The sequence below is a fragment of the Hyperolius riggenbachi genome, chromosome 3 (genome assembly GCF_040937935.1).
Source record: "Hyperolius riggenbachi isolate aHypRig1 chromosome 3, aHypRig1.pri, whole genome shotgun sequence".
Lineage (NCBI taxonomy): Eukaryota > Metazoa > Chordata > Amphibia > Anura > Hyperoliidae > Hyperolius > Hyperolius riggenbachi.
The window spans coordinates 181,581,964-181,606,719 of NC_090648.1; the positions used below are offsets into that span (position 1 = coordinate 181,581,964).

A 24,756-nucleotide genomic window follows, 5' to 3' on the forward strand; every position below is an offset into this window, starting at 1 on the left:
CTAAGACAATGGAAGTTACATACCTTTCAGCAGAGCAGTCAATATTGCAACATCAATGTCCTGATGTTCATCAGATCCAATGTGAAACACGGTGATCTGTATAAAACAAGGCAGGTCTATTTTAATTGCATTCTCATTAACATTTTAAAAGCTGGCACTTGAAGCCATATAATACCTTCATTAAGCAATAAGCCATTTCCCTAAACATCTGTTAACCTAAAGTAATAAGTGAAGTTTGAACCACATGCAAATTTTAGTTTAACCTTCCTGGAGTTTGAGGTCTGCTGAATTTCTGTGCAAAAAGTGGTTAAATTAATTTTCATTACATTTTTGCCTGCAAACTTACCAAAATGTGCCAAGCAAGGGTCTAATGTATGTTTTGAGTAAAATAAGAGTTTCAAACACTAAATTATGTCAAAAAATACATTTCATTTTATGTTCCCTTTCTGCCAGGCCAGTTTCCCTGCTCTTCAGCTTTTTGGCAAAAAAAGGACAGCGTTTTGCCTGCATGTGTGTGCAAATTTTTACACGTAGGTTTCCAGAGCGTGCAAAAATTTTCATACAAACGTGAATTTTAATGCAAGTATTTACATTGCATTGACCATCCCTAATTACCATTGATCCATGACTACCAAATGATGTCCAAATATTTATGAGTCTTTGCTACAAAATGTAATTTGTCGAGAACAGCACATCAGTAGGAGGAAACTGGGCAGCAGCTATCCATTGTGTAATTGTAGTATTTGTCAGATGATGAAACTCATTCAATACAGGCATTACAGCGTGTTACCTATGAACTGGTTTGTCCAAGTTCTAAAATGTATATTTACTAAATAAGGAGTACAGCAGGTATCAAATATACAACTGGCAACTTAAAGGACCACTATAGTTAAAAAAAGTAAGCAGTTAAAATCTGACAGATGAAGCATAAGGAAATAAAAATAAAATAAATGGTCATATTTGTCAATCAACTCTTCTTAACACAACATGCATTTTTCATTAACTGTTTGGGTTGGAATACATACACATATACCTTTGCAAAATGTTGCAACAGTAAGGATGATCAATGAGATGCAAATAACAGAGTTCATGCAGGATTATGTACATTTTGTATGCAAATGTATGCAGCTTGAAAATCGACCAATCAAACCACCAAGGTTAAAACGGATTGGTCCATTATTAAGACACATATAATTGTATACAGAATTTACATAATCCTGTATGAACTCAAATTATTTGCATTCCATTGCTCATCCCTAATAAACACTACGCCACTGAATGAAGTTCCCGATAAGTAACCATTTATCCTTGAACCTTTGCATCAATATAGGGTTGATGAAACCCCTTCATGATTTATGTCGGGACTCCATAGCTTACTTCACATAGCATACTACACAGACTTCTAAAACAGGAAGCACTTTGGAAAGGTCACACATAAGCATCCTCAGGAATTAATGAAGAACTTGATTTGTCTGACTTCATAGTAGTATTTTTTTGAAGCTTGGTATGGAGTATGGCAGATGTTTAGAATTCCCTTTTATTGTTGTATTTCATAGCTTCTGAATATTGGCAACAGAAATCTTGAATGTTGGTAGGGAAAAAAGAGAGGTGGGTTTCAGTAAGGTAAATATGATTTTTCATCTCATTTCATCTTTAGGAGGAATTAGTTTAGAACCAACTGATAAATAGCACTGTTATTGATTTTATCAGTATGCTGTAAATATTGTTTGCTACAGTTTGCAGTGATCCTGCAGAGAACTGAACTGAATGGCAGTACAATATACAGAGCACACCAAACTGCTGCAACCTGGGATGCTCTGTGGAAAATCCCAGGTGTTCTTAGTTTTTTTTTTTTCCTTGAAGTGGGGGTCAACATAGTAGTAGACTGACTATTTCAGTTCCAGAGATAAAGAGAAGGAAAAAAAACAAAACAAAAAAAAACACTTACACTAAGCAATATGGTTGCTATGAGCATAAGAATGGAGGCATTATATTGTGTCCCACTATGTACTGGCATTTACAACGAGAGCACTATGGTAGGGAAAGCATAATGAAGGCATACGAATGGGAAATATCAAGTGGGCAATATACTGTGGAGGCATTCATGCACAATGACCATGAGAAGTACCACTTCAAAACCCTACAGTATAGAGAGCTAGCTCTTTATTGTAAAAGGTCCTCACCAACCGTAGTGCAGATTTTAATTTATTTTGGTAAAGGAAGTGGCAGGTTTACTTAACAAGACTGCTCATTTTGACCTAATATACCATTTGTTGTCGCAGGAACCAGTGAGGTTGGACCAGCATTATATGATATGAACACAGTTTTAACAAGCAATTCAAGGGGAAAAAAACATTTTAAAGGACTACTGCAAGTGTCACAATTCTCACATACCAGTTCCTTGCTTTTCATGCACTCCATTACAATTTGGAACAGGTGGACGGCTTCAGACTGGCTGAAATTAAAAGTCTTTTTGATAGTTGAAATGATTTCAGATTCGGACCCTTCCGGGAGAGTGCTAAGAGGGGAAAAAAAAAAAAAAGAGTACAGTTATCCATTCCGGTTAATTGCCCTACATTGCTTAACCTCCCTGGCGTTCAATTTCCTCAGGATTTCTGTGCAAAAAGTGGTTCAATTAATTTCCATAACCTTTTTCCTGTAACTTACCAAAATGCATCAAGCAAAGGTCTAGTACACATGGAGTATAATGAAAACTTTAAACAATAAATTAAAAACTAAATTTTAACCACTTAACCCCCCGCGGTACGAATTTCTCCGTCCCTTTTTTCCCCCCTAAAAAAACAGGGACGGAGAAATCCGTACCTTCCGCGCTACCGCCGCTCGTGCACGCTGCCGCCCGCCCAGAGATCAATGAACGGGAAAATCAATTCCCGTTCGTTTATCTAAGCACCCGCAATGATCCGCTGCTTCTATTAGAAACAGCGCGATCATTGTGATCTTCTCAGCCTCCTACTGCTTCCTGTAAGCGTCCTTCCGGACGCTTACAGGTCGCATGTAAACATCTTGTGGCCAAATCGTAAAACTACACCCTAAAGCATTTTACATATACAAACATTACATTTACACAATAAATTAACTCCTTACCTCCCACACTCCCCAATTTTTATTTTTTTGTAATTAAAAAAAATAAAAATAAAATAAAACATAAATAGTTACCTTAGGGACTGAACTTTTTAAATATTTATGTCAAGAGGGTATAACACTGTTACTTTATAAACTACGGGCTTGTAATTAGGAATGGATGCAAAACTGAAAAAAATGCACCTTTATTTCCAAGTAAAATATTGTCGCCAAACATTGTGATAGGGACATAATTTAAACGGTTTTATAACCGGGACAAATGGGCAAATACATTTCATGGGTTTTAATTACAGTAGCATGCTTTATTTAAAAACTATAATGGCCGAAAACTGAAAAATAATTTTTTCCCACATTTTTTCAGATTTTCCCATTAAAACACATTTAGAATAAAATAATTCTTGGCATAATGTCCCACCTAAAGAAAGCCTAATTGGTGGCGAAAAACAACAAGATATATAACGTATATACTCGCAAGCAAGTCGAATTTTTGACCCCCCAAAAGTGGGCCAAAAGTTGGGGGGGTCGGCTTGCTTGCGAGTCATGGGTGGGTGGGTGGATAGGTGCTGTCTCTCCCCGCTCCCCCCGCGGCCAACGCTGCTATTACCTTAGGCGGCGCCGCTTCCTCTATCCCCGTCCTCCTCCGGTAACTCATTCACAGCAGCGCGCCCCCCGCTGCTGTGATGACGCAGGAAACCATAGAGAGCGGTTCCCATAGTAACGGCATCGCCGCTACAGGAAGCCGCTCTCTATGGTTTCCTCGTCATCACAGCAGCGAGAGGCGCGCTGCTGTGAATGAGTTACCGGAGGAGGACGGGGATAGAGGAAGCGGCGCCGCCTAAGGTAATAGCAGCGGCGGCCGCGGGGGGAGCGGGGAGGGACAGCACCAGCACCTACCCACCCATACTGGGGCACTATGCTAGCTATATGGGGCACTATGCTAGCTATACTGGGGCACTATACAAGCTATAATGGGGCACTATACTAGCTATAATGGGGCACTATACTAGCTATAATGGGGCACTATACTAGCTATAATGGGGCACTATACTAGCTATACTGGGGGCACTATACTAGCTATAATGGGGCACTATACTAGCTATAATGGGGCACTATACTAGCTATACTGGGGGCACTATACTAGCTATAATGGGGCACTATACTGAGCACTATACTAGCTATAATGGGGCACTATATTAGCTATACTGGGGGCACTATACTAGCTATACTGGGGGCACTATACTAGCTATACTGGGGGCACTATACTAGCTATAATGGGGCACTATACTGAGCACTATACTAGCTAAACTGGGGCACTTCACTAGCTATACTGAGCACTATACTAGCTATACTGAGCACTATACTAGCTATACTGAGCACTATACTAGCTATACTGAGCACTATACTAGCTATACTGAGCACTATACTAGCTATACTGAGCACTATACTAGCTATACTGAGCACTATACTAGCTATACTGAGCACTATACTAGCTATACTGGGGCATTTTACTAGCTATACTGAGCACTACCTACCTATACTGAGCACTATACTAGCTAAACTGGGGCACTTCACTAGCTATAATGAGCACTATACTAGCTATACTGAGCACTATACTAGCTATACTGAGCACTATACTAGCTATACTGAGCACTATACTAGCTATACTGGGGCATTTTACTAGCTATACTGAGCACTACCTACCTATACTGGGCACTATACTAGCTATACTGGGACATACTGGGAGGGATCACGCGGCCAGCGTTTCCTACCACCGGCTTAAATGAGGGTCAATCATTTTTTCCTGTTTTTTGGGGTAAAAGTGGGGGGGTCGGCTTACATGCGGGTCGGCTTGCTTGCGAGTATATACGGTAGTTCATTTCATTGCGATAAGTAATAATAAAGTTATAGACGAATGAATGGAAGGAGCGCTGAAAGGTGAAAATTGCTCTGGTGTTCAAGGGGTAAAACCCCTCAGTGGTGAAGTGGTTGAAATTACTCCCCAAAATATAGCGATGATGGGCAGATCAATAGATATTTATGTCCCTAGTATTAGGCAGGTATGTGTCCCCAGTATAGATTAGGCAGCTATAGGACAGGCATTCAGCAATCCTGGGGAAGCCAGGGCAGGCACTTCCATCATAGAGGCAAAGGGGGCAATTGCCCCAGGGCCCTGCATCTATAGGGGCCCCCAGTTGTCACCTAAGATGAAGCTGTGGCTGCCGACCAGATCTCCCCCTCGCTCACTCCTTTTCCCCCTCCCCCGCAGTGCAGCAAAGGCAGTGACACACACACACACACACACACACACACACCTCGTGAACAATCCAGGCGATGCAGCTCCTGTCTGTCTTCAAATGGAGAAGCAGGAAGTGCGGGACAGAGTAACTACAGGGGAGACAGACAGGAGCTGCATTGTTCAGGTGGTAAGTGTGCCAGTGGAGCCAGCAGAGGAGATCAGCTAGAAATTTCCCTGGCTGCTGGACGAATGTAACTCGTCCTTACCACTTTCAGCATTTTTTTGCTGGACAAGTTACACTTGTGCTTACCGCTAGGGAGGTTAACTAACATAGAAGATACATACCCTCCTTCTTCTGTCTGTTTGTGCACATAAGCAATTATGTCAGCAGCTCTGCCAGTGCCTTCACACACAACAACTGGTACGGGTGGACTCTCCTGAAGGTAATCCAGCACTGTTAGAATGACATTTGGCCCGCCTTCAAATATTAGAGCTACTACTGGAACTCCCTGCCCAATGCCTGAAAAAGATGGGAAAATTTAGAACAGATACTTCATTAGAAACTGCTGCATGAGTTACGAGAAAACATCTAAACAAAGCATTAGTAAAAGAACATACGGGCATGAATGCGTTGTAAGTTGATGGTTTTCTCTAGCTCCCTTCTTAATCTCACTTCAGCTCCATATTTTCCAACAGTGCCGTCATCCACCAAGATGAAGTGGGAATGCAGGTTATTGAGAACATTCAGTTTACTCAGAGGGTTTAGTAAGGTTTGATATGGTGCCATAACCTAAACAGAGGAACAAAACCCGTGTGACAATGGAGATGACTAGATGATCCCTTATTCAGTAACTAGAAGCAATGTTTGCTTACATCTCTGCCAACCAAGTCATTCCTGTTTTCAATGACTCCCCATGGAGCAATGCCAATTGTGCAAATCTTTCGAGATGATCTTGAAGCATGTTCTTTAAGGGCATCACCAACATGTTTTGCAACACCTGTTCATTAGGAAAAAAAAAAAAAAAAAAAAAACATTACTACAAGTCACGTTAGGTTATAGACTTTGGACTATTTATAGAAAGAATATATGGAATTTAACCACTTCTGGACTCTGGGAATTGAAATCTACACCCGGTTTGGCAGCATTTATCACTGCTAGGGCATAGATTTGCATTATCCATGCCGTGCGCACCGCTCTCGCTGTTCCCACCACTGTACCTGCTCGCTCTGCTGTCACAATGACCCCCAGTGCTTCCATATATTATCTTGCTTTGCTGTCACACTGACAGCAGAGCTTCCTTATATCCTGACCCCGTGATTGCTGTGAGCCAATCACAGCAATCACTTGACTGCGCTTAAAGGGGCATGGGTGGCTCTGGTCTTAGAACTATCAGAGCCGTCCGTTCGGGCAAAGGTTAAATTACAACTTTTTGTAAAGGTAAAAACTGCCCTAAAGAGATTCTGTGTTAAAAGCACTACATAAACGAAAGGCAAGGGTGCATTGTATGCAGCTTATTTAAGTATTTATTTTAACGCCAACATATCACACAGCGATATACGATAACTGACTCCGCCTCAGATTACACCTTGGGGTAGACTACCCTTTGCTTTACTTTGTACATGCATTTTCTAGGAGTAGAGTAGTAGTGCTGCTAGTGTCAGGTGAAATTTCCCTGCTCCAAAAGATTTGCTACACTTAAAGTGTACCCGAGGCGATATGTGACATGAGGAGATAAACATGCGTATGTACAATGCAAAACATATATAAATCAGGCTGTTTTGTTTTACTAGTTTTATTTTGCTGCCCGAAAGAGTAATTTTCTGGCATGGAATTAACAGCTTCTGTCTTCTCTGTACCTTGTCGGGAATATAGTAAATCTCACAGATAAGCAAATTACAGCCATAAAAGTTTTCCTGGAATACAAATTCTGAGTGCAGGGAGATAAAAGGAAAGGTTCAATAGATGAGGAATTTTTCACTCAGGGACACTTAATAGGCTGCCACTGAGCAGAGAACAAAATAATCAATCTATTTTGTATATGTTTAAATATAAAATAAAACCATGGGATATTAAGAAAAAAAAAAGTCATTTTTAGAAGTAGGAGGATAACTACAAGTGTTTATCTCCATTTTATTTTCATCTCGGGTTCACTTTAATATGAAAAAAGTACTTGAAATTGTTTATACGTAAACAGGTAACTTTAAAAGGGGAGAAAGTCACAGTTACCTCAGTAGAGGGAAGCTTCTGGATCTTCAAGATGCTTCCCCCTTGTGCTCCTCAAGACCACTGATCCAGTGCTATGACCCCCTGGAAGTTTGCGGATGCACTTCCATCTGTGCAGGGGTGAGCCTGCGGTGCCTGGCACCTGGGTGCAAGATTTTCTCTGGCGCCTATGGGAGTGGTTAAATTAACCGCGCCCAACCACATAACCACACCCATGTCCTGCCTAATCACACCGACACCTTCCACCTCTTTACGCATGCATGTGATACCCCATTCCTACCCCTCTTCCATGGGCTTGCTCCTGGCGGGCTTTGGCTGCCTGCGAGTCTGCTAGTCTCTGGACTGACTCAGGCTGAGAGGCTCTGCGAGTGCAACGCAGTCACACACTGCGTATTTATGGCTGCCTGCGGCCACCCTACTCTCGCTCGTTGTCGACGGCTCCTCCCCCCGCCAAGCCCAAGCATGAGGTGGGCTGCCTGTATCTTTCCCGTTGCGCCGCACAGCCTGCCAGTGTTGCCAACCTTTCACGTTATTTTTTTACTGACAAATACCTAAAAATTTACTGACAAAAGATTTTTACTGACAAAATTTCCCCACTAAATGCACATAAGAGACAGCATTTCAGCAGTAAATGCACGTAATGATGGACAGCTTTTTCCCAGTAAATGCACATAATGAGAGACAGCTTTTTCCCAGTAAATGCACATAATGAGAGACAGCTTTTTCCCAGTAAATGCACATAATAAGAGACAGCTTTTCACCAGTAAATGCACATAATAAGAGACAGCTTTTCCCAGTAGATGCACATAATAAGAGACAGCTTTTTCCCAGTAAATGCAAATAATAAGAGACAGCTTTTCACCAGTAAATGCACATAAGAGACCTTTTTTTCACCAGTAAATGCACATAAGAGACCGCTTTTCACCAGTAAATGCACATAATAGGAAACAGCTTTTCACCAGTAAATGCACATAATAGGAAACAGCTTTTCACCAGTAAATGCACATAATAGGAAACAGCTTTTCACCAGTAAATGCACTTAAGAGACCGCTTTTCACCAGTAAATGCACATAATAAGAGACCGCTTTTCACCAGTAAATGCACATAATAAGAGGCCGCTTTTCACCACTAAATGCACATAAGAGACAGCTTTTCACCAGCAAATGCACATAATAAGAGGCCGCTTTTCACCAGCAAATGCACATAATAAGAGACAGATTTTCACCAGTAAATGCACATAATGACAAACAGCCAGTGTCCCCAGTATATGTAGCCAGGGATATATGTGCCCAGTATATGTAGCCAGAGGTATATGGCGTACATTTGAAATCGGCGCCGGTAGACTTGGGCGCAGGATCCAGCTGTTATATGGCTGGTCCTGCTTCTACACAAGTCCGGGCCGTTTTAATAACTATTCCCCCTCCAGGCCGCCATGGATAGTGGGGGAATGAAATAATTGCTGGAGGCCGAATTATTGTGTTTTTTAAGCAACTTCGGCTCCGTCTTCCGACGGAGCCGACCTTCCTCACTGAGCGCCGCTATAGGCTGATTCCCATTACAGTCTATGGCGGCATTGGCTGCGCCCAAAGCTAGCAGTGCTGAAAAGCACTGCTCCGGGTATATGTCCCCAGTATATGTAGCCAGGGGTTATATGTGCCCAGTAGATGTAGCCAGGGGTTATATGTGCCCAGTAGATGTAGCCAGGGGTTATATGTGCCCAGTAGATGTAGCCAGGGGTTATATGTGCCCAGTAGATGTAGCCAGGGGGTATATGTGCCCAGTAGATGTAGCCAGGGGGTATATGTGCCCAGTAGATGTAGCCAGGGGGTTTATGTGCCCAGTAGATGTAGCCAGGGGGTTTATGTGCCCAGTAGATGTAGCCAGGGGGTTTATGTGCCCAGTAGATGTAGCCAGGGGGTTTATGTGCCCAGTAGATGTAGCCAGGGGGTATATGTGCCCAGTAGATGTAGCCAGGGGGTATATGTGCCCAGTAGATGTAGCCAGGGGGTATATGTGCCCAGTAGATGTAGCCAGGGGGTATATGTGCCCAGTAGATGTAGCCAGGGGGTATATGTGCCCAGTAGATGTAGCCAGGGGGTATATGTGCCCAGTAGATGTAGCCAGGGGGTATATGTGGCCAGTAGATGTAGCCAGGGGGTATATGTGGCCAGTAGATGTAGCCAGGGGTTATATGTGGCCAGTAGATGTAGCCAGGGGTTATATGTGGCCAGTAGATGTAGCCAGGGGTTATATGTGGCCAGTAGATGTAGCCAGGGGTTATATGTGGCCAGTAGATGTAGCCAGGGGTTATATGTGGCCAGTAGATGTAGCCAGGGGGTATATGTGGCCAGTAGATGTAGCCAGGGGGTATATGTGGCCAGTAGATGTAGCCAGGGGGTATATGTGGCCAGTAGATGTAGCCAGGGGGTATATGTGGCCAGTAGATGTAGCCAGGGGGTATATGTGGCCAGTAGATGTAGCCAGGGGTTATATGTGGCCAGTAGATGTAGCCAGGGGTTATATGTGGCCAGTAGATGTAGCCAGGGGTTATATGTGGCCAGTAGATGTAGCCAGGGGTTATATGTGGCCAGTAGATGTAGCCAGGGGTTATATGTGGCCAGTAGATGTAGCCAGGGGGTATATGTGGCCAGTAGATGTAGCCAGGGGGTATATGTGGCCAGTAGATGTAGCCAGGGGGTATATGTGGCCAGTAGATGTAGCCAGGAGGTATATGTGGCCAGTAGATGTAGCCAGGGGGTATATGTGGCCAGTAGATGTAGCCAGGGGGTATATGTGCCCAGTAGATGTAGCCAGGGGGTATATGTGCCCAGTAGATGTAGCCAGGAGGTATATGTGGCCAGTAGATGTAGCCAGGGGGTATATGTGGCCAGTAGATGTAGCCAGGGGGTATATGTGCCCAGTAGATGTAGCCAGGGGGTATATGTGCCCAGTAGATGTAGCCAGGGGGTATATGTGCCCAGTAGATGTAGCCAGGGGGTATATGTGCCCAGTAGATGTAGCCAGGGGGTATATGTGCCCAGTAGATGCAGCCAGGGGGTATATGTGCCCAGTAGATGTAGCCAGGGGGGTATATGTGCGCAGTAGATGTAGCCAGGGGGTATATGTTCTCAGAAGATGTAGTGAGTGACAGGGACCCCCTTTAGTTAGTTAGTGAGTGACAGTCCGCCTCCCCTCGCCGCCGCCCCCCCCCCTCACCTTGCAGCAGCGTCAGACCTCGATCAGCGGGCGACCCGACCAGTATGAGCGGGCGCCGGACGCACCCGCTCTATATGCGGAAGTGATGTCACTTCCGCATATCAGTGCGGCGTGCTAGGTCCTAGCGCCCGCACTACTGGTCGCCGCCTGATCGAGGTCTGACACGGCGCCAGTGCACCTGCTGCTAGAGGGAGGGAGAGAGGTAGAGCGGCGGCCACAGGGGGAGAGCGACGCCGGGCAGCGCCTCTGAGGCAGGCGCCTGGGTGCCTTGCACCCGCAGCACCCGCCCAGGCTCGCCCCTGCATCTGTGCACGGTTGCACTGCAAAGGAGCAGGTCGCCTCAGAGGGGAGCTGCTTGAGCTTGTTGGGAAAAGCACAGCCTGGATGTCTACGTGCTACTGGGCAGGCGTGAGGCGTCCTGCGCACTGGGACACTCTTCAACGAGCCTTTGCCAAAAATATTCAGACGGGTCCCAACAATGCAACGGTGAGGTGGAGGGGGATCACTACTGAGGTAAACATCTAAATGGGGCACTTTTTTCCCCGTCAGGTACACATTAATGAGAGTACTTTCACTCCCTGCTGTGAAGATTTCCCATTGATATACAGACTTGCTAGGTTACCCCTCACCTTACAGTTGCCGCTACAGAAGGTAACCTTGCAATGGCTGTTTCCAGTACTGTGACACACATGGAATTGTGATCTTTACACTGATGAAATGACTTTGGGAGAAAGGCAAGTTTTATTCACCTTTGCTGCCCTTAAGCTAGATATTAACTTCATTTTTAACACACACTTTTTTTTGCTTCAATCAACCATTCAAGAGTTAAACTGTAATGGCATGTTTGCTGCTTCTGAGGAAACGGAGGGCTCCCATTCTCCTAAGCAACCATATGGCCTTTAAGTACAGTATATTTAGCCCAACATTCTCCATTCTGATACAACAGGATAAAAAACAGGCTTGAGTTAAAGAGGAAAAAAAAAGTGAGTCAGCAAAAGACAAAAACACTAACTGACAGCTCATTCATGGTTATCCACTGGCTTACCTTGGCGCGATAGAAAGTATTACCATCCATCAGTTATCACACATTTATCTGCTATTGAGCCAAGAAAGGAGGAAAGCATAGAAGTATATCGGTATACCATTAGTTTACATCACCTAGGTTAGGAAAATTATGATCGGTCCAAACACTCCACGGACAAAAGGACAGATAGGCAAATCTAGTGCCCCAGAGAACAAGAAAACTGGTCTATTTAACACCACTTGATAATAACAATCAGGTTGGTGCCGGAATTTTTATGCTTACCTATGTCAGTTTTTGCCTGTCACACATTTTAGCACAATGATGTGAACCCAGTACTTTGCTATGCATACAAAAGGCACATGACAACATGTGCATTAAAGATACCAGAAGTGACATGATGAGATAGACATGGGTATGTACAGTGCCGAGCACACAAATAATTATGCTGTGCTCCTTTTTTTCTTTCTCTGCCTGAAAGAGTTAAATATCAGGTATTTAAGTGGCTGACTCAGTCCTGGCTCAGACAGGAAGTGACTACAGTGTGAGATTCACTGATGAGAAATTCCTATTTTTCACCTTTCTTGCTCTCAGAAGCCATTTTCTGCTAGGAAAGTGTTTTATAGTTGGAATTTCTTATCAGTGAGGGTCACACTGTAGTCACTTCCTGTCTGAGCCAGGACTGAGTCAGCCACTTGCATACCTGATATTTAACTATCAGGCAGAGAAAGAAATAAGGAACACAGCATAGTTTTGTGTGCTAGGCACTGTACATACACATGTCTATCTCATGTCCATTTCAGTTCGGGTATCCTTTAAAGCTTGAGCATTACAGCATGCACATTTTCACTGTAAACTTTGCCTAACTGAGTTGTCAAAACACTTCGGAGATTACAGGTTTGAAACATCAAGTTTACAAAGTAATGGAACTACAGTAATAATTTTCTCTATGTTTTCATCTTAGGGTGACCATACATTACTCAATATTTTAGCCTGATAGTCGTTCTAATTCAATAATTTTATCGAATGGGAAAAGAATCTGTGCTGCAACATGGGCGCCAGTAAAATATTTTGATTGATTTGAAGCCAAAATTGGTTGGATGGAGTGCTCGGGAATGGCGAAATCTCAGTCGCAAGGGCTCAACTGGGCACATGGTAGTAAGACAGTTTGATAATGTGACAACTGCTGGACCCCTCAGCCGGCAAAAGCAATGCATAGATTATCCAGATAACCAATAGTTGTGTTGTGGCATTAAGATCTCTTCACACTGCTGTCATGTATAAACGAATGGACAACTGATGTGCAACCCAGGTGAAGGAAATGTCCATGTTCTCCTATGGGTCAGTTAACAATATATGCAGTTTAACTGAAATCTTTTTCACAATGCACTGTTAGGGAACAACTAGTCAGTTAAAACTTATCAGCGTAGTGTGAAAGAGGTCTTACAACAATCCTAAATCATCCTCACCAGCATTAACTCCTCCAGTGACAATCCAGGCTCCTGTTGTCACTGCAGCTTTGATGAGTCCTTTGCCAATCAGCTGCTTTATTCGTGGATGAAGCTCAAATTTTTGCATTCCTCCATGTACCGAGATAACAAGTTTGGGTAATTCCATTTGCCATTCTTTTAGCATGAGCTGCAAAATGGTTTCTGGTCTGCTGTCATAGGACAACCTAACATACTAAAAACACAAATAAACAAATAATTACGCACATAATTAAAGCATGAACAAGCAACATACAAAACTAAAAAGGACACATTAAAACAAATTAAGTAATGCACAATAGTGGTCAATGGGCCTTATCCCTCGGTTGCCCGTAACTGTAAATCTTTCACCTTCTAGCATGTCCATGAAGTATAGTAACATGAGTCTACATTTTGGTATAACAAATTAATGTTCCTCATATTTAATTTCCTCTATCGGCCCAATCCAGTTCTAAGACCAAAGAAAAAAAAATGCTCACTGACAGCTTGCGCATGTGCAGTAGCACGGACCCATTCGGGTTTCGGTGGAAAAGGTTGAGCCCAATCAGGTCCGTGCTACTACGCAAAGTGTCTTGCACCTGTGCAGTAGCACAGACCCAGCTAGACTCAGCTTTGCCTGCTGGAGCCCAAGTGGGTCTGTGCTAGTGTGCAGGAGTAGAAACGCCATGCTTTGGGGGTCTCATCACTGGATCAGCCTGGCTGAGGGGGTCATGGGAAGCTTCTTCAGGATCCAGAAACTTCCCCCTCACGAGTTAAAGAAGTTATCAGGCAAAAAAAAAAAAAAAAAAAAAAAAAAAAAAAGCTTTATTCAGCTGGGGCTTTCTCCAGCCCCTTGCAGCAGAGTGTGCCTAAAATACTGCTCCGCTCTACGCCGCCATCCCCACACGGAGAGAGGTCGGCATGCGACAGTCGGCTGAAAGGGGCTGCAGAAAGCCCCAGGTGAGTAAAGTTTTTTTTTTTTTATTTGCCCAATGATTCCTTTAAGAATTCCAAACTGGCAGTGGCAAACCTCACGTTTGTTTTAAGTTTTTTCTTCAGGAACCAGAGGCTAGATTGGATCAGAACCTGTAGGGTTTTGATCCAAATCCAGTTCTGCATCTTGCCTGAAGAAGAAAAAGCGTAAAACTCTTGCAAGGAAATACATTACGTTATGTTTTTGGATTCTCTACATGACCAACACCGGACCACATACAATCTGTCTAATATTGAATAATGCAAACAAGCTTTTATGTTAAACCTATCATTACTAAACAGGAGAACCTTATACAAGTACCTTTTAAAAAACTGTGTAAAGTCCTTACCAGTGTACAACATGTTTAAATTTAGCCACACATCCTTTATGACATTAACCACTTCACCCCAAAGGTGTTTTTACCCTAACGGACAAAGGCAGTTTTCCCCCTTTCAATGCTCATCCCTTTCATTTGCCAATAGCTTAAAGCTAACCAGAGACTAACAGAATTAAAAAAATTAAAAGGCTTTTATACATACCTGGGGCTTCCTCCAGCCCCATAAGCCTCAATCGCTCCCACGCCGCCGTCCTCCGCTGCCTCTATCGCCGCTACCGGGTCCTGTCATTTCCGGCGGATGCGGGCAATTGTACGCAAGAGCAGGGACTCCCTCCATATCCTTACGCATGCGCCTGCGTAGTATGGAGGCGCATGCGTAAGGATATGGAGGGAGTCCCTGCTCTTGCGTACAATTGGCAGCGTCCGCCGGCAGTGACGCACTGCGATTGCGTCGACTGGCCGAAAGTACGGGACCCAGTACCGGCGGACAGAGGCAGCGGAGGACGGCGGTGTGGGAGCGATCCAGGCTTATGGGGCTGGAGGAAGCCCCAGGTATGTATAAAATATCTTTTTCCCAACATCTCTGGTTCTCTTTAATCACTACTAATCACAATTAAAATGATCTATATCTTGTTTTTTTCACCACCCATTGGGCTTTTTGGGGTTGAGATTTGTTTTCAGTAATTGCTTTATTTATTTTCTATGCATGTTAAAGGAAAAAACCAAGAAAAAAATAAAAAATACACTTTCTCCAATTTCATCCCCTATAGTTTTAATATAAACACTGCTACTGTGCATAAAACCCACACATTTTATCTGCCTATTTGTTCTGATTACTGCGCTCTGAGTTATTTGGGCGCCGTCAAAAGACAGAGCTTAACTTACTTTTGAAACACTAATTCGGCCGCCAGCAATAGCAGGAAGCCAAATTACATCATTTCCCACCATCCACGGCAGCCTGGATGGGGAATAGAAATTAACGCCACCGGGACTTGTGCAGGAGCAGAGTAAGCCGTATATTGGCTGTATCCTGTGCCAAGTCTCCTGGCGGCTATTTCATAGATATGCACCTGAAAATGGGCCATTTAAATGCACCTGTTGATGATTGTGGCTGACCAAATGAGGCCTGCATATAATTTGCATAATATCACGCAGTCCAAAATTTTTTGCATCTCAATGGCCTATAACCTATTCATCCCAAGTTATCTGCACTTGATACCTTTGCTCTGTAGGAATGTGATCCTCCTTGAAAATTGATAACACCATATGCATCTGTTGGGCTCTCCTGTGTGTGTTTCTCCACAGACCATTCTTCCACCTCTCCAGTAACATTTTCACCTAGTTTCAGATCGGAGTACTTCATAGCAACACTGGCGGTGAAGCAGGCATGCTGTCTGACTAGACGGCCGCAGCAGCATCTGCATGATGAAGAAAGGGTATAGCGTTACAATCTAGGACTTTACAATACTGTCACCTCCTCCCTCTGTCCACCACCATCTTTCTGCTCAAAGGGGGCACTTTGGATAGTAACCTTTAGGAACCTTCTTTAGACTAAGACTTTCCTACAAGAAAGACTCAACATTCCTTAAAGAGGAACAAAGGCATTCTAACAATTAATATGCTGTGATGTCTCTCTGGCAGGTTTTCTAAGGTGTGGAGGGTCTCTTAATAGGATACCACAGCTAAAATCAATATGAGAAACGGGGGAGCAGGCATGTATGGTGAGCTGTCCTGATGCACACTGCTCCCCCAGTTCTCCTTTCTGCCCCTCTGCTGCCTCTAAATGCCCTCTGCTGGGTCACCTGGTTCAGGCATCACTGCGCCTGTGCTGGCCCAGCTGCGAGCGTCCTACAGCACACGACCGTGTCCAGAGGCGCATGACATCATGGAGCCCATACATCACTCAATTTTGCGGGCAGATTGACAGACTGATTTCGATAATCGATCTCTCTCACTTCAGCTTTTTTTTAATCCTCCATACAGCTTCAGGTTGGGAATACACTAGGCAGTGCTTGAAAGTTAGTGTTTTGCTGCATATGCGTTTGTGCGTTTTGGCTGCGGTTTTAGTACCTTTGCGTTTTTGGTCCGCACATGCATTTTTCTTACATTATTGTGTGCATTTTAATGTGTTTGCTGCATATATAATTTGAGTATGCGTTTTCAATGCATTTTTGATATGTGGTTTATGCTAATCACTAGGAAGTCAACAGGAAGCTAAAATACATCAAACTTTTTTTTTTTCAAACACAATAAAAAACCGCACTAAACCAATACCTCTGCATCACCATTGACATTCATTATGTGCATTTTAGACGTGTTTTGGAAAAATATGCAGCAAGCTCTGCGTTTTAAAAAAATGCACATTGCAGAACGCTAACATATGCGTTTTTCCATGCGGCCCATTGACTTGCACTATGTGTGTCTTCCGTTGCGTTTTCCACAACGCTAGCATTTCTGTCTAGTGTGTCCCTACCCTCAATGTATTCACATAAAAAACAAATCCAACAATTGCACCATGGAAACGATAGACAAACTTTGGACAGATATGAGAAGCAATAGAAAATCTAATAATAATAATAATGGGCATCACAGAATCGTAAGAGAAATACAAATCTATAACACTGCACTACATACCTCACCAGCTGCTGGCATATTTGGCATCCTGGAAGGCATCTGTGCAAAGAACAGGAAAATATTAAAAACAATATAGATATTCCTATTTACTACTAAATTTATACATGCTATAATTATGCACAATTAGTAGAGGTGTATTGGAAAGTTCAACATCCTGGTTACAGCAGAATAGTTAATGTTTAGCCAGTAAGAGGAAAAATGACTCAGTGGTTTATGGATGCAAAGTCTATCAGATTATGCGGATACACGCACATACGTATATTACATAGATTTGGTTATCTGAACTCCAAAATACAGTAGAATCTTGTTATAGTAAACTCTGATATAGTAAACCTCTGGATAAAGTAATCTCTGTCCTCAGGTCCCAGCAAATGCGTCTGTAAATGTATGACCAATTTGGATATAGTAAATTACTTTACCTGGTCCCTTAGAGTTCCCTATAAAAGCATTCTACTGTAAAACCTACATGAAAATACTGTGTGTGAAAACTTGATTTATAATCCAGTATATACGGTAGTCAAAACAACATTTATAAGTCAAAATGTAAGTTAAAAAAACCAAATATGAACCAAATGCAATTCACTTTTTCTCCGGAGTTTTCTTTCTAGACGATATTGCCACACATTGTCATCCTACACCTTATCATAACTCATAACTGATGAAGCTCTTGATAAAAATCTAAAATTGTCTCTCAAACTGTTTTTCAAGCCTGCCAAGAGATTGCAATCAAATGGCTCTCTCTTGAATCTCCTACCTTTCAAAGCTGGACCTCAAAAGTAAACCAAACACTCCGGTACAAAAAATTAGTATACCTCGACAGGAAAATGCCTTCTAAATTTAATCTAATTTGGGATCATTGGATTGCGAGAGATTACCGTATATACTCGGCTATAAGTCGAGAAATTTAGGTCAGATTTTTTGAAGCAAAGTAGGGGGTCGACTTATTTTCAGGCAATACCTAAATTTCTGACTTATAGCCGGTATAAAAGGATCTCCGTTCTGACCACCACAATTGCTCTCCCCGGCCGCACCATTCTCTGATCTCCCCAGCCGCCGGCTGCAGATGGGTAAAAGTGCCCTGCTGTCTGTGGACTCATCTGTTCCTGGCAGCCTGTTCACCGCTCTCCCCGATCACTGCCGGTGTTGCTGGTTGCGGGTTCACTTGCTTCTGGCCCCTTGATCACCGCTGGTGTAATGTCCTGTGATGTTGCTCCGGATTACACATTTGACATTATTAGCATCCTCCTGGCCGCCCGATCATTGTTGCACTGCTGGTGGTCTTAGCGCTGCGCCGCTGACAGTTCCAGCAAAGGGAGGAGCAGAGGATGCTACACATGATGTCCAGCAGTGCAGCACTGATCGGGGCAGGAAGGCGGATGCTAATAGCGGGAATTGTGTCATGAGCAACATCAGAGGAAATGACACCAGCCGCGATCACGGAGAGCGCCGATCAGGCAGCCAGGAACAAGTTATCCCGCAACCAGGAACACTGGCAGTGATCGGGAAGCAGGCTGTCAGGTGAGCCCACAGACAGCAGGGCACTTTTACTCATCTGCAGCTGGGACGGCTGGGGAGAGCAGCTACTGCACCGTGCCGGTGAGAGCAGAGAGCAGAGAGGTAGTGAAGGCTCCCACTAAATACTGAACTATGCAATTAACCCCTCATGGTCTCACAGGCAAAGTTTCTTCCCCACACTGTGCTTCTGTTAATTAATGTATATTGGCACAATAACAGTAGCACAAGGTGCATGGGGATCATGAGGGGGTTAATTGCTCCAGGTATCTTGCTCCATGTACTGCATAAATAAAAACTCAATGATGACACACTTTACTACTTTCCTGGGTAGACTTATATTTGAGTTATCAAAAAATTCCAGCTTAAGGTGGTCAAATATATGGGTCGACTTATACACGAAGTCGACTCATAGCCGAGTATATACGTACTCTCTTTGCCCGCAACCTCCACTTCAAAAATACCCGTATGCTTACAAAATTACTTAACCACTTTGTCCTCCTTGACGTATAAAAACGTCGAGGACAGGCGCGCTCCCGCGGTCGTTCGCGCGCGTGCACGCGCACTCCCGGTCGCGGATTCGGTAGCCCAGGAATCAATGTATCGGGCTATGGTGCCCGATCACTGATTCCTCTCCCCCGCTGAAAAAGCGACAGCTTCTCTCGGAAGCTACGCTTTTTCTGAAGCTATGTCCCTCTAAGCGTACATTGTACTCTTAGAGTGACGTCATGTAAACAAAATCAAGATTGCCATCTTGTGGCCAAAAAGTAAAACTACAAGTAAAAGTAAAAAAACATTACAATACACAAATATTTCCCCAAATAAAACACTATTTATATCCCACCCTCCCAAAAATGCCCACATAAAATGTTTAATAAAAAAAACAAAAAACATTACTCTAAAAAAAAAAAAAAAAGAAATATTTACCTAAGGGTCTAAACTTTTTAAATATCTATGTAAAGATGAAATATTTCTCTCTTTTTTTATAAGCTTGTAAATAGTGATGTATGCAAAACGGAAGAAATGCTCTTTTATTTCCAAATAAAATATTGTCGCGATACATTGTGATAGGGACATAATTTAAACGGTGAAATATCCGTGACAAATGGGCAAATACAATACGTGGGGATTTAATTATGGAGGCATGCATTATTTTAAAACTATAATGGCCGAAAACTGACAAATGAATTTTTTCATTTTTTTTCTTATTCTTAGTGTTAAAATGCATTTACAGTAAGGTAGCTCTTAGCAAAATGTACCCCCCAAAGAAAGCCTAATTGGTGGCGGAAAAAACAAGATATAGATCAGTTCATTGTGATAAGTAGTGATAAAGTTACAGGCTAATGAATGGGAGGTGAACATTGCTCGGATGCATAAAGTGAAAATGACTGAGAGCTTAAGTGGTTAATATCGATATGGTCTGTCGTCTGTACCTCAAGTCACAATGCTACATGCCTCTGTTTTCCCACTTATATTATTCAGAGCTTCACTATATATGTGTGATCAACTCTCATTCTTTCTGACCTGTCCTAAAATATGCCCTTGTTACTCAGTACTAATGTAACTATACCATTTTTTTTGTTGCCTTGCACCGGCAATGTCTGTAAATTCTATCCTATTTATTCAATAAACTTTTTCTTGGGGGAAAAAAAAAAAAAACAGCTAACAAGAATAATTTTGATAGTACTTTTTAACCAACTTTTAGGTACTTTTCATTTGTAAGATGCATAAAAGTTATTTTAAAGAGAAAATTAAAATTATCTCAAAGAGATAACTCAGGATAAAAAGTTAATTGCATACGGGCTAATGTATTATTAAAACAATCACATGCAAGAGTCAGCTCTGCTAATACCTGTGGTGCAACTTCTATCTAGCACTGGGCTTTGTGTATATGGGCACTTCTCCATTTTTTCGTATAAACAATAGGTCTTCTAAATACAGCCAGAATGTGCCTAGCTGATGGGGCTCTGTTGGGCAAGTTTTACCATAACCATTGTGCACTTTAGTTCTGTTTACAGTGCATTCACCTGCACTGTATCAGCAGGCATGCACACAATGGGTGCACTTACCACAAACTTAAAGGGGCATTTTGGAGAAAAATTGTAAAATGTAAAAAATTGTGCAAACATATACAAATAAGAAGTACCATTTTTACAGAGTAAAATGAGCCATACATTACTTCTCTCCTATGTTGCGGTCACTTACAATAGGTAATAGAAATCTGACAGAAGCCACAGGTTTTGGACTAGTCCATCTCTATAGAGGGAATTCTCAGGGATTTATTTATTTTCAAAAGCACTTCGTGAATGGCAGTTGTTCCGTCCAGCTGCCAAAAAACTTTAGCGAGCAGGGAAGCTGGCCAGCATCATTGTTTAAATCCTTTTTAGGGAATATCTTTATAAAGAATAAAAGCCTTGCTGAGAATCCCCTATGAAGAGATGGACTAGTCCAAAACCTGTCACTTATGTAAGATTTCTATTACCTACTGTGACAGCACCATAGGAGAAAATTAATTAAGGGCGCATTTTACTCTGGAAAAAACTTACTTCTTATTTGTCTGTGTTTGCATATACAGGGTGGGCCATTTATATGGATACACCTTAATAAAATAGGCATGGTTGGTGATATTAACTGTTTGTGGCGCGTTAGTATATGTGAGGGGGGGGGGGAAAAAAAACTTTTCAAGATGGGTGGTGACCATGGCGGCCATTTTGAAGTCAGCAATTTTGAATCCAACTTTTGTTTTTTCAATAGGAAGAGGGTCATGTGTGACACATCAAACTTATTGTGAATTTCACAAGAAAAACAATGGTGTGCTTGGTTTTAATGTAAACTTTATTCTTTCATGAGTTATTTACAAGTTTCTGACCACTTATAAAATGTGTTCAATGTGCTGCCCATTGTCAATGCAACCCTCTTCTCGCACTCTTCACACACGGATATCAACACCGCAGGAGAAATGCTAGCACAGGCTTCCAGTATCCGTAGTTTCTGGTGCAGCACATCTTGTATCTTCACAGCATAGACAATTGCCTTCAGATGACGGTGTAGTATATAGGGTACAAAGATAGTGGGGCCATTCTTCATCAATGGAAATATCAAGGCCACTGGATATGCAAAATTGCTACATGATGATGCGTTTCCCTCTTGTGCACTGAAGCTGGCACAGTCCCCGAGTTTTTCCAGCAAGATGGTGCACCACCACATTATGGGTGTCAGTTCCGAGCATTCCTAGATGAACAGTTTCCTGGAAAGTGGATCGGTTGTCTCCAGATCTGACCCACTTAGACTTATTTTTGGGTCAACTGAAGGCAATTGTCTTTGTTGTGAAGATACAAGATGTGCAGCACCTGAAACTACGGATACTGGAAGCCTGTGCTAGCATTTCTCCTGTGGTGTCGATATCAGTGTGTGAAGAATGGAAGAAGAGTGTTGCATTGACAATCCAACACATTGGGCAGCACACTGAACGCATTTTATAAGTGGTCAGAAACTTGTAAATAACTCATGAAAGAATAAAGTTACGTTAAAACCAAGCACACCATTGTTTTTCTTGTGAAATTCCCAATAAGTTTGATGTGTCACATGACCCTCCTATTGAAAAAACAAAAGTTGGATTGAAAATGGCCGACTTCAAAATGGACGCCATGGTCACCACCAATTTTGAAAAGTTTCCCCCCTCACATATACTAATGTGCCACAAACAGGAAGTTAATATCACCAACCATCCCCATTTTATTAAGGTGTATGCATATACATAAACCTACCCTGTATTTTAAATTTTACAGTTTTTCGTCATAGTGCCCCTTTAATAAAATCCATTCTAACAGCAGATAAGAGGGAAGAGTTTATCTCAAACGGCCCATGAGAGCTGTTCCACTCTTATCACCTGAGTCTGCAAAGGCTATCACCAAGGCTGTCTTTTACCATCTGTTCTCTGCTGAAGCAGTGGCATTAAAGGGACACTGTGGGGGGGAATGAGTTGAACTTACCCGGGGCTTCTAATGGTCCCCCCGCAGATATCCTGTGCCCGAACAGCCACTCACCGATGGTCCGGCCCCGCCTCCAGTTCACTTCTGGAATTTCAGACTTTAAAGTCTGAAAATCACTGCTCCTGCGTTGACGTGTCCTCGATGACACCAGGAGCATACTGCGCAGGCCCAGTATGGTCTGTGTCTGCGCACTACGCTCCTGGTGACATCAGCAGGATTGAGGACATGGCAACACAAGCACAGTGGTTTTCAGACTTTAAAGTCTGAAATTCCAGAAGTGAACCGGAGGCGGGGCCGGAGCATCGGTGGCTGCGCGAGCACAGGATGTCTGCGGGGGACCGTTAGAAGCCTCGGGTAAGTGCAACTCATTTTCCCCCGACCCCCCCTACAGTATCCCTTTAAATTCATGCTCTTCTGCTGAGCACATGCCAGTAAGGAAAGCAGCAAAGCTAGCATAGTAGGATCTCTCTACTGGTAGATGGGAAAAACAGGAGAAGGCTTGTAGGTAGGCTTGTAGGGGATAAGGCTTGTACGTATGCATGCAAATCAAGCTTTCTGACATACTTAGCATACATTGTAAAGGTACAGGATGGGTATTTTGCATGGTCAAGTCTCCCAGCTCTTATGTTTCCCAACATGTTCATGTTAATCGCTTTGGATTTAGTGCATTTCTGACTAGGATCTTTGCCTGCTAGCTTGATTTGGATAGTCTAACTTCATTTGACCTGACCATTATTGCAGACTTCCTTTGCCTTGACTCTACATGGTAGACCACTGTGATGGACTATCTGGCTACTTGTCTAGCTCATCTGACTATGCTCCGCTGACCTCTCTTATCCAAACTCAACCTCTGCCTGTCAGGCTGCAAATCCAGATTAATTTTACTCTGCCTGGCCACCACTGGAGGACCAGACTTACAGGTGATGGCCTGTAAATTATCTGCCACAAGATTCATTCAGCTGGCTTTGGTGAATTTGTCCCTTTCCTTTTCTCATTTGGCTGGGTGTTTCCAAGAAAGTTCTGATAAGCTAAAATCATTTCAATAAACAGCAGTAATAAACTGTGTGGGTTGTGAGGCTCAAGGGATCAATTAGTTTATTTAAACAGCTGTTTTTCCAGCTCCAAAAGATTATTAATAAGCTATATTAACCACTTTATCCACCACTACAGTATATCTACATCCTCTGTGATGTCATCTATTGTGACAGGAACAAAATCTAAGTTTTGTGATAAGCGGTAAGAATAGCCAAACAAAAAAATGGTGTTTTTTATCTACAGTAGCACTTTTTATTTTCAGACTGGTAATGGTAAAACTGAGAAATGACGTGTTTTTTCAATTTTTTTCACTTGTTTTCCCATTAAAATTCATAGAAAACAAAATTGTTCGAGGGAAAAAATGGCATACAACAAAAGCATAGTTTGTCTTGAAAAACTATATATATATATATATATATATATATATATATATATATATTTCATTTCTGTGTCTTAAGTAGGGATAAAGTTATTTCTGATTAAATAAGGACATAGATAAACTGTCAAAACTGCTCTGGTCCATAAGTGGGAAACAAGGTCTGGATGCGAAGTGGTTAAGAAATCTAAATACTCTAGCAATAGAAGAGCTAAACTTCTTAAAATAAATATCAAACAATTGAAGAGCCATTTCTAAAGTTAGGGTTACACAGACAGCGGATAAAAACAAATAAATCCAGGATGTGCCACATGGGGCGGGGGGTTGTTTTTACCATGGATACTATACATGGCTGCAATCCCATAACATCTAATTTACTGACCTTTCATCCCCCAGGTTTAATGAATGATAATAATAATAATAATAGGTTCTATAGAGTGACCAACCATAATCCAACCTGAATGTGCTCTATAATCACAAATTTCAAACATACCCCCTACTAACACAAAGAAGTGAAATAAAGCAGGAAAAAGTAATTCATCTGCTATCAGATGGTAAGCCAACAGTACATTATAATTAAACATACTTGCACAGACACTGGTTCACACATGACAGCAAACCAAACAGTTCAA

At 42.5% G+C, this 24,756-nt stretch overlaps 1 protein-coding gene across 3 annotated transcripts in view; it reads right to left on the reverse strand.

The window, feature by feature from the left end:
• Positions 1-24,756, reverse strand: part of TRPM7 (transient receptor potential cation channel subfamily M member 7) — a 225,448-nt gene that overhangs the window by 124,129 nt on the left and 76,563 nt on the right. For all 3 annotated transcript variants that reach the window (XM_068275395.1, XM_068275393.1, XM_068275392.1), the window contains 8 exons: positions 17,210-17,248; positions 15,795-15,993; positions 13,269-13,482; positions 6,212-6,336; positions 5,957-6,128; positions 5,684-5,858; positions 2,395-2,518; positions 24-96 (listed from right to left, as the gene is read on the reverse strand). In XM_068275395.1, coding sequence (XP_068131496.1) covers positions 24-96; positions 2,395-2,518; positions 5,684-5,858; positions 5,957-6,128; positions 6,212-6,336; positions 13,269-13,482; positions 15,795-15,993; positions 17,210-17,248 — 1,121 coding nt within the window. The remainder of the gene's footprint in view (positions 1-23; positions 97-2,394; positions 2,519-5,683; positions 5,859-5,956; positions 6,129-6,211; positions 6,337-13,268; positions 13,483-15,794; positions 15,994-17,209; positions 17,249-24,756) is intronic.